We start from the raw sequence: 10,862 nt of genomic DNA on the forward strand, positions 1-10,862 counted from the left end.
GCATCCATGTCTCCGGATTTACTGTAGCAGAGTGGGCTCGGGGGCTGGAAGGACTGGATGCAGCCTCGAACATCCAAGTTCTAGACACACACAAGATTAGAAGAAAAGTGCTCCCGATCTGTGAACGTCTGTGTTTCTGATGTACTTTCGCCCTTACTGGTGTCAGAATCCTGGCATCTCAATTTGAGAACTGGGAATAAAACTCGGGTTCATGGGAAAGACCAAGCGTCCAGACCATCTGAGGCTTTATTGTATTTACCCCAAGGTTCCCGCGGTACTCACGATACTGCATGCTTTACCGGGCAGGCAGAGGTGAACTCTGCTGCAAAGCTTCAGTACCACTACAGGGCATTTATAGGTACACAGGTACAGGGCAAATGATGACAGAATGCAGAGATTACAATAAGATTCTGAGGTCAACACATACAGAACAGATAAAGGAATGTCAGTCAATCACACAGTAACAATGAGATTACAATATTTCTGATTGCTTGTATTGACACTTTAGTTCAGTAGCTTGAACCCATCCCCAGGTCTGCTTAAGACATGTAAATTCAAGCTACTGAGAAACTATGCATGATAAGCTCAAGACTCTTATCTACTCTAGACATGCTGAATTGGCCAGGGCACATGGAGCCTCTGGGCTAGGAAGATGCTTCCTTGAATTCCATCACTGACTATTTACAATGTAAATTTGGACTGAATGGCCTGTGTACTGTAGTCCACAGCTAAAGGTGAGAGAAAGGAGCGGGGGGGGGGATGGGGGGGATGCCATTTTAAACAGTGGCACCTTGGTTTTTGAGAAGGAAGACAGGATTTGATCCCACAATTCAAAAGCACACACAAAAGTCATGCTTTTCAGACAGGATTCACCCAAATTTTCCCAACGCTGGCAAGCTCTACAAAGGCTAGCTGTAGCACCGCTTCTGTGCAGACGTGCTGGTGCCTCCCCCCACCCCATTTCAGTTCTGCAGCAGCGAGCCAAGGATTCAGTGCCATTGTTTCATCTGGAGCTGTCACAGGGAGAGCCTTCTTTGTGTTGGGCTGGGCTGCTGTGAGGAGGAACAAGCCCTCTTTTGTAATGGACGGGGCGGGGGGGGGGGCTGGCCAGAGAGGTGTGAGTGGAACCTGCCACAAAATGCTGCAGGCCTTCTGCCCTTCACCCTCCAAAGGCCTTTCCATCCTTGCTTGCGATTTGAAACAAGGGCTGGGGGTTGGAGTTGTGGGGAGACATGCCTTTTCTTTTTTGCCAGCTCCACTGAACGGTGGCAGTCCGTAGAGAAGGTTGGTAGGAGCACCGGCTCTTGGTTTCCCCTTGCTGTTGGTTGTGCTGGGTGTGCCTTCTGAGCACCTGCTTGCTCCATGCAGCGACGCTTTGGAGCTGGCGGTGCCTCCGTTTTCCTGATGCTGACTCCAGCCGCTGGGCCCTAAACCACACTCACGTCTGAGTCAAGCTGCACTGTTCTGCTAAAGTCAGTTTGCCAGTATGCCTGTCTGGCGCGCCTCCTACCTGCAAAGCCCTGTGCATACCTGAGCAAAACATCCCTGTTTCTCTGTGGTTCCCAGGTATTTTTAGCCAGGCCAAACAGTCACCGCTCACCTGTTTCCCCGCCACCTGCTGCCACCACCTTCCTCCCCAGCTTGGGGAGCAGTGGAGCCTTTGGGCTGCAGGGGAGCTGGCACCTTGCTCTGCACCTGCCACCTGCCACGTTAAGGTTCCCCACCCCCTGTGAAGCCTGCTGGGTCAACATCCGGGTTGGCACCTGAGCTCGGCTTAACATGGTGACTGTGGTGAGCAGGAGAACTGTAATATTAAATCACTAAATGAGGGGAGTGGGAGGCAGGTGGGGGAGGGGGGAGGCTGCAGCGGGGCCACTGGCAGCATTGCACCTGCCAGCGCCTTAAGTGCGATGAGGGACCCCCCCCCATTGCTGCTTTAATTGTCCTGAAGCCTAACACTTGGGGTCCATGGACCTGATGTCGATATCGCAGCAATTTGCATTGGTTAGTGAACTGTTACTGATGTGGTTAACTTGCTGCTGGTAGTTTTGTGAGGACTTGCTTATAAAAGTTGTTTTATATATTGAGAAGATGCCTCTTAGCTTATAATGTGGATATTGTATGTTGGCTATCTCGATATGTTCTTATTCTGCATATATATTGACTTGTTGACACTTCTTGGGAGCCTTGAAAAACCATGCAAAAATAAACGGGAGGTGCTCAATCCATCTTCTTCCCAGCTCCTTGATTGCTCCCCCTTTTCTCCTTAAGAGGTGAAGCAGCTGACATCTGTAAGTCCTCTTTTTAATTATTTTAGCACTTCATTATGAATCCTTGAGTATACAAAAGGCAGTTACTAGCTAACACATCCTTATAGGTTGGCGTGTGTGGCAGGGGGTTTGGTTAAATATTTCAGCATAAAGTAACAGATAAAATCGAACTAAAACACAGCAGTCCAGGTACGTACAAATTACCAGCAAGAATAGGAGTATCGAGTACATTGCCAGACTTGCGTGCACCTGGTGGGCAGCGTGCCCTTGATTTCTGATGCAGGGACCAAGCCGTGTAACACGCAGCTGGGCTTCCGCACCTGCTTTGCTCTTCTAGAAACCCGTTTTGGTAAGCTGGCTGGTTTGCCGCTGCGTGTGCAGCACTGGGCGAGATGGCGTTCGGCTCTCTCTTGGTTCTGTGGTGTGTCTGCTGTTGCGCTTGAACCCCTCTTGAGCAGCCGCAGAGGCTTGTAGTGAATCAGGCTAGATGAGTTTTCTGTCAGTAGAGCCGAAACATTCGACAGGAAATTGGCCTTGACTTGCGTGGGAGGGCCTTGGATGAGCCGTTCAACTTATGACTCACTGATTCTTGGGTTATGTTTCATGAATGTTTTAGCATATTGGTTGATACTGCATTTGATTGGGGGGTTTAACGAGGTTTTACCTCCTCTGCTGGCTGGGAATACACCTGCTCCTGAGATTCAGTCCTGCTTGGGTGAATTGGGTTTGACGTATGGAGAATTTTGTAGGCTTATGAAAGAGAGGGCACATTTCCTTCACCTGCTTATGGTAGTTGCTTTTGATTAGATTAAGTTTGTTTTTTATATATTTGCATATTTTCTATGTGCAGCTGATGTTTCCACAAGTGAAATAAGACCATGACTTGATGTGCTTGGAGTTGGACTGATAATATTTGCTAAAGCCCCCGGGCCGGGTATTTATATAATTCCTCTATTTAATTATGTGATGTTCTAAATTCAGAGTTCCGCCTAGGTAGTTGAGCATTTTCAAATGGATGTAGGACAGTCGACTTACTTGCCCTGGTGTGAGAAGCTGTTAAGGCCTTTCTGTGGGGCTGAATTGTTTCTTATGCCTTCTATAATTTTTAATGAAAAGAATAACTCAGAGTGAGAAGTTAACATCTCTTACAGCCCAGCCACGTAACTTTACTAAGCTTCAGAATGTTAAGCATGAATGTAATAATATCCTTTCATTGCAGGTGGATTTGTCTTAACCTGTTTGAAACAGGCTTACTGAGAAAACTATTGTTCTAAGAAGATTTGAGCATTTCATCTTAAGCAGCAAAGGAATCAAATTGTTATTTATGCTATTAAACCTGGGGGTGTCGTGCACACGCTTCTCCCAAAGATGCAAACTCACAATTTTAAATGTTTCATTCTGATTTGTATAGTATAGGTCAGTGATGGCAAACCTTTTAGAAACCGAGTGCCCAAACTGCAACTCAAAACCCACACATTTATCGCAAAGTGCCAACACTGCAATAAAACCTGAAAAACAGCCAGCCCAAGCAAATATATATATATATCCTTGGCAGTGCACTGAGGAGGCCTTGCGAAAGCTTGGATGAGTCGCAGCTAATGAGATGCGGCTCATGATGTCATCGCCTGGTGCCGCTGCTCCTTTCTGAGCATGCGCATGGCCCCTATGTGTGCCGTTGTCCGATGTTCGGCCGCTGGGGAGATGTTGGGGCGACTTGGCTCAGTTGCCGATTGAGAGGGCCCCAGCAGCCGAGTATTGGATAACAGTGCACACAGGGGCCATGCGCATGCTTGGAAAGGAGTAGGGGTGCCAGGCAATGATGTCGCAAGCCGTGACTCATTAGCTGTGACTTGTCCAAGGTTTTGCATGGCTGGTCATTGCGCTGCCAAGGATATATATATATATTTGCTTGGGCTGGCTGTGAGTTGTTTTTTCTAAATGAAAACCTCAGTTTTCAGGTTTCATTGCAATGCTGGCACTTGGCGATAAATAGGTGGGTTTCGGGTTGCAGTTTGGGCACCCGGTTTCTAAAAGGTTCACCATCACTGGTTTATGCCGTGAATGCCTGGCATCTGCTCTTCAAATACTGCTGCTCATGGCTTTGTGTATGATCGTGTAGAGTTCAAAAACATTAGTTATGCTGTTTATCTTTTACTGTTTATCTTGAAGCTCCAGTCAGTGGTTCCAGCTTAATGTTCAAATGGTTTGAATGGGTGGTATTGATGTACCACCTGTGAATGCAGAAATACATGAATGTTTGTTCCGCTTAATTGTTTCTCCCAGGGGCTGCATTTTTATCGACACAGTATGTATTGCGCTCTTCCTCGTGGGGATAATTGCCAAAAGTCGCACGGGGTGGCTGTCCCGGCACAGGGGCAGCCTCGCTGCGGGGCGCTGCTGGGTACCATCTTCTCCCCGGTGTCGTTTAACACTGGCATGCGGTCCCTGGAGGTGAGCGTCAGGTCGAGGTGTCATCAAGACACTGCTGCGACGGAGGACTAGAGCTGCTTGTCACCTGGACTGGAAGAGGTGGTGCATATTCTGACTCAGCCCCTGGTCACAGTGATGGCTTGAATGAAGACTAACAAACAGATTGCATGAAACTAAGACTGAACATAAGAGCGTAAGAAACGTCATGCTGGACCAGACCAAGGCCTGCCCAGTCCAGCCCTCTGTTCACATGCTATCAAACCAGCTGTGCACAGGATCCCTCCCGCAGGGTGGGTTCAGGAAGCCCAGCTGCCCAGCAGCTGGAGTGTGCAGGCCTGCCCCCTCTGGTAACGGAGGCAGCACTCAGCCATCGAGCCTAGGAGCCCCGACAGCCTCCTCCTCCTCCATGGATCTGCCCAGTCCCCCCAGTTAAAGCCATCCAGATTGGCGGCCATTCCCATTTCCTGTAGCTCTGAATTCCATTCTTTTAAGTATGTGTCGTGCACAGAAGCGCTTCCTTGTATCTGTCCTAAACACCCCACCAATCAGCTTCATGTTCTTATATTCTAGAATATTTAGAATATTCTCTGTTCTACTGAATGGAGCTTAACTCCTAGAACTGCAGCCATAACATGGTGAGCCCTCCATGTAAAGAATGCTGTGAACAGATTTCTTTCCCAGTATGAAAGTTTTCTGTTCACAGGCTTCCCTGGCTGTTGCCTGCATCTCCTCCCCGCTCCGTAATATCCAAGATCACATTTCAGTTCTCAAGACAATGTCTAATTGCTTTGCATTCTCCATTATTGCTCTGCTAAGCCAAGTGTAATTTTGATACATATTCCTAATGCCATCAGATCTTGGGAAGGTTCATGATTAGTTTTAAGCCTAATTGCGCAGACTGTTGGAGAATGCGGAGACCCAGCAGCTCCGTAATGTAGCTACTTCAAACGGCTTTCTTGATCTCAGAGGTGGACTGGGGAAAGGTGCTGTGGGAGGGCTGACATGCGCTGCAGGAGGAAGCTCATGATTCAGCATGTGGAGTGGGGAGTGCCAGATGCGTTGGCCACGGAGCCTGATGGAGATCGATGTGGCCATGAAATGCCATGTGTTCTGTTGAGCAGGCGCCTCGTGCTCGCATTCGTATTCTGTCTCTTGGCGGATTCCTGAGCTGGATCTGGGTTCAGTCAGGGTGTATGAGGGAAGGTATGGCTCGCTAGATACGGTTGGATACCAACTGACAGCTCCAACCAGTGGCTATACTGGCTAGGAGTGATGGATTGATTGATTGATTGATTGATTGATTGATGAGAATAGCTTGAAACAATGCTTTGTTTCCTCAGAGGCAGAGCTGAATTTGGCACTTTTTCATAGAGGAACTTTTTTGTATTAAAACTGCAGCCAAAGTCAGGCGCATTCAACGCGGGAGAGGATCAGGGACTTCAAGCTGAAGGAGGCTCGCCCTCAGAATATTGTGCTGAGGCCAATATTATTTGTTCCTCCTCCTCTTCTCCATTCTGAACACCTGAAATGCAGCCTGCAGTCAATTAAAATATCTTTACACCATATAAAAAGGGACAGCAGAGCAAGACAGGATAAAATTAACCCTCCAGGAACGGTACATCAGGGACTAGCAAAATAAATAATTCAGAAAATGTCGTCCAGGACCCAGAGAAGCCCAAAGGCTTTCTGAAAGGGTGCAGTCTTGACCTGGTGGGGAAAGGCTGCAGCCTGGGGCAGAGCGCACCCTTCGCATGCAGAATGTCCCCGGCTCAGCGCACGGCATCTCCTGGCAGGGCTGGGCGATGCTGAAGAAGCATTCTCTTCCGCGCAGGCAGCCAAACGCAGCCGTGGGTGGACTCCATATGAGGCAGCTTCTGGTATTTCTGTGGCACTCGATTTTGATAGTACCAAACATAAGGTTTTTCCGTGGGGATGCACTGAACTTTCTTGACCCTAGCTACGTCTTTAGCTGCACGTGCTCGATGGCAGAATGAGCTAGCTCTTCGGGTGGTCACACTCGTTAATTCCGTGGTAGATGTTCACTGCAGCAGACCTGCCTTGTGCCACCTTTCTGGAGGTAGGCATTCAGGTGGGAGCGGGACCCCGGGCCTGACCCCCCGGTCCCTGTCCCAGAGAGCTAGTCCACGATGAGCCCTGTCAAGCATGGTCAGGCACTGGAAGAAGATTGGGAAGGTCGCATTCGCACATTTCCTGGCACGGGTGGCCCTTGAGCTGAGCAGAGAAGCTGCAGTGTCAGATTCAGGCCAGACACAGGCTTAAAATGAGGCTGGATGTGGGGAAACGTATAGCTAGTGCTTACCTACCACAGCTGGAGATGGCTGCGTATCTGCCACAGCTGGGGCTGCTGAGCTTGCAATGGAATAGGTGCGGAAAGGGAGGCATGACGAGAGGTACTGGGTGATGAATTTCAGTGCGTGTGGCCTGATGCTGTGGGCAGAGTGCTTGGTGCTCTGCATCCCGTTGCCTGACCACTCGCCCCGTGCCCCTCGTGGCCCATGGCCCCTAAGGGGAGGGTTCGTACCTGGGTCCAGGAGGCTGTCAGCACCTCATTCGGAAAGGGAATGGCCCCAGCTTCGCTAAAGGAGGCTGTGATGAGACCACTCCTAAAAGAGCCAAACCTGGACCCAGAGGCTGTGACCAACTAGAGACCAGTGGCGAAGGTGCCCTCCTTGGGCAAGGTGTCGAGACAGGTGGTGGCTGAGCAGCTCCAGACACTTCTGGAGGAAACAGATCATCTGGATCCACGTCAGCCAGACTTCAGGACAGAGATGTCCTTGGTCACCCTGTGGGAGGACCTTTGCCGGAAGAGAGGCGGGGAACATCACCCTGTGGGTTCCCCAGGAGGTTCAGCACCATCACCCATGGTGTCCTTCTGGCCAGTTGGGGGTTGGAGGCACCTCTCTGCAGTGGTTCTGATCTTACCTGCTGGCTGGATCCAGAAGGTGGTGCTGGGGGTAGTTCTACGCCATGGCGGTCCCACAGGGCTCTCTCTTATTCCCCGTTTTCTTTAACATCTACATGAAGCTGCTGGGGGAAGTCATGCAGAGGCTTGGGCTGAGATCGCAGCAATGCCCTGATGTTACGCAGCTCTGCCTCCCTTTTACCTCAAATGTAGGTGAGGCTGCGTTTGGCCTGAACAGTGCCTGAGCTCAGTGATGGACTGGAGGAGGGCCAGTCAACTGCGGCTCAGTCCAGACAAGGCAGAAGTACTGTTGGTGGGCAGTTGGTTGGAGAGGTTGAGTGGCCTCCGCCCTGTCCTGGACTGGGTCGTGTTCCCCCAAAAGGACAGGTGCTTCGATTGAGTGAGGCTGTTCTGGGGTCCAAAACGGAGCCCCAAGTGGACGTGGTGGCCAGGAGCACTTTCCGTCAACTGCAGCTGATTTACCAACCACGGCTGTATCTCGACAAAGTCTGCCCCCAGTAACATCCTGGTTGGACTATTGCAACATGCTGTATGTCTATGGGGCTGCCTTTGGAGATGGTCCGGATGCTCAGCTGGCTTAACATAGGGCCACACGATTGTGGCCAAGAACTGGTTGCAGGACTGTACGAGACCAGTTTTGCATCATCCGCACTGGCTGGCAGTGGAGGTCCTGCCCACGTCACGTCACAGTGCCTGCGCTTCCATATGAAGCCCTGCATGGCTTGGGCCCCGAGTACCTGAAGGATTCCTCCTCCCGTATGTCCCTGCCTGTCCATTAGGATCAAACGAGGAGGCCCTTCCCCTAGAGGAGGGAGGGGGGTGATGGCTAGAAGAAGGGTTTTCTCTCTGTGTGCGCCCCACCTTTGGGAATAGGCTCCCCAAGGAGGTGTTCCTGGCGCCGTCACGGTTGCCATTCCCATGCCAAGCAGAGGCATATCTTTTCTCTGGCTATTTTCATAATTGATTTTAGTGGTAACTTGATTTTAACCGTGACTATTTTTGGTTTTGGTTTGATTTTTTATTCTAATGTTTTTATGTAATATTTTCATTTTGATGTGTCATGTTTTGATGATGTTGTTAGTATACTTTGAATATGTTGATTTAGTGTTACTGATTTTAGAATGTTGTGTTGTTTTAATTGTTGTAAGCCAAACAGAGAGGCCAGATGTGGGGAACTGTAGTGGCATTCGAATTAAAATAATAATAAATATTTACCAAATTATGCACGGTGTGGAGGAAGTGGGTCTGAGGGGACTTTTCCTGCCAGGTCTGCAGTCCAGGGTCATCCTTGTGGCTGACGGGGGGGCCATTCAGGAGGGGCCATTCAGGCAGTTCTTCTCCACAGTTAACTATGGAACTCACTTCACAAGATGTAGTGGTGGCCACCAGTTTGGGTGAATTGGGAAATTCCATGGAGAAAGACCATACGTGGCTGCTAAACCGGAAGGACGTGTCCCGCCTCCAGTATCAGAGACCGTGTGCACCAGTCGCCGGGGCACAAGGGCGGCAGGGGGTGCGCCCTTACACGCATATCCCACAGGAAGCAGTTTTGCACCTGGGTAAACAAAACGCAGCCGCGAGAACTTGGCGGACTTTGGTCTGATCCAGAGCAGCTCTTCTGAAACATGCTCTGCATGATCATACTGCTCGATCGCGCTTTAGTTCTGGAGACTGTGGCCTGTGGAGAAGTTTGTTGATTTGGTTTTAGAAGTTATAGAGTTGCGCAGAGTCAGTTGCCAGCAGGAAAGCGTCGTTGGTTTCGTATTGGAGCAGATCAGCTTTGGAGGCATCGCCTGGTTCCTTACGGAATGAGCGAGGCAGGAGTGCCTCCGTTTTCCACGACTGTTTCCTTCAGGATTGTTTCCTGCCCTCCTCTTTATCTGTATTCTGCCCATTCCCAGTAGTGGGACCTGTGCAACAGCTCACACATTTCAATATTACTATAGCTATTTGCTAGGTTAAGAGGCAATTACATCAGCAAGAGTATTAAATTATATACATACCAAAATCAAAAAAGCAGTGCAAACAGCTTAATTTAATGACCCGTTGCATACTTCTTTGTTGACTTGCTTCTTATTTGATTTCACAGGGATAGACTTCAAGATTAAAACAGTTGAATTGCAAGGAAAGAAGATAAAGCTACAGATATGGTGAGTGATGCTTTAGATTTTTTTGTTTGTCGACTGATACATACATTTATGAAAATTATGGGTGGAGTGAAAGTTCTCCCTCTTATTTTTATACAGTGGAAATACATCATGACAATTCAAGCAGGTTGCTGAAATCCAGTGAGGAAGGGGGGGCCTCCCTTCTCTTGTCTGCCATTAAAGAATCTGCAATCGCCCAGATTACCAGTTAGCGTAATGTCTGCATCAGGATGCCCTAGCTTGATCCAGGGTTAAACAACCCAGAGTTAACTCTGTAGGAAACAATAAGTTAATTCTAGCTGGTTTAACCCGAAACAACCCGGCTTGGTGCTTAGGTTCAGACAGTGGAGTGACCAGTAGTAAGGCCAGGCTATCAACCAGGGCAGGGACAAAGAAGCGGGTAATCATGGGTGGCAATTCCCGTTATCTCTGTTGTGGCGGTTTTATTTTTAACAGACTTTCTTACTGTTTTTCTCAGTGATTGTAAGCATCCATTTCTGGCGGGAAGGTGCCGCTCAAGCCGGGTCGGCCAAGTAATTCCCTCCACTTGCCCTGCTGGGACAGGTGGGGGCTGCCGTCCAAAGTTTCTGGAAGGGCCAGCCTGCCTTGGCTGACCCCGGGCCTTTATTGGGCTTTGTCCGTTGGGTTGTCCAGGAGGTGCTGTAAAGCACCGGGACTTTTAAGTGGCCACAGCGGGAAATGGCGGGTGGCCACGTGCCCGGAGAGGCCCGGAGAACCTCGTGCAGCGGCACGGAGGCCGCGCTGCCTGTGTGTGCTTGGCGCACGGGTTCGGCCTGCAGCGCCACAGCGCTCCCCCCATACATGCGTGGCCAGCGCCTGCCGTGGGTGGGCTCTGCTTCGGAAGCTGGGCTGCCCTCCTGCCAGTGCAGAGGGAAGGGCAGCGGGTCGCATCGCACAGCCGGCTCACCGTCCGAGGCGGGTGGGTGCCCCAGAGAGCCCTGCTGGCCACACTGCCGCTGCGGCTGTCCCAGTGCAGCTGCCCGACAGCGCAGCCCCCCTCTTTGGGATCCATCAAACGCCACCCAGTCGCAGCCTGTTCTGCTTTCAGAA

The 10,862-nt window shown here is 50.1% G+C and overlaps 1 protein-coding gene across 1 annotated transcript in view; it reads left to right on the forward strand.

Moving 5' to 3' along the window:
• RAB10 (RAB10, member RAS oncogene family) overlaps positions 1-10,862 on the forward strand; it is a gene marked incomplete at its 5' end in the record, with an annotated part of 48,226 nt that overhangs the window by 17,465 nt on the left and 19,899 nt on the right. Inside the window, one exon of the mRNA XM_044421068.1 lies at positions 9,734-9,794. Within this exon, the coding sequence (XP_044277003.1) occupies positions 9,734-9,794 (61 nt within the window). The remainder of the gene's footprint in view (positions 1-9,733; positions 9,795-10,862) is intronic.

Source organism: Varanus komodoensis, unplaced genomic scaffold (genome assembly GCF_004798865.1).
Source record: "Varanus komodoensis strain SLA01 unplaced genomic scaffold, ASM479886v1 scaffold114, whole genome shotgun sequence".
Lineage (NCBI taxonomy): Eukaryota > Metazoa > Chordata > Lepidosauria > Squamata > Varanidae > Varanus > Varanus komodoensis.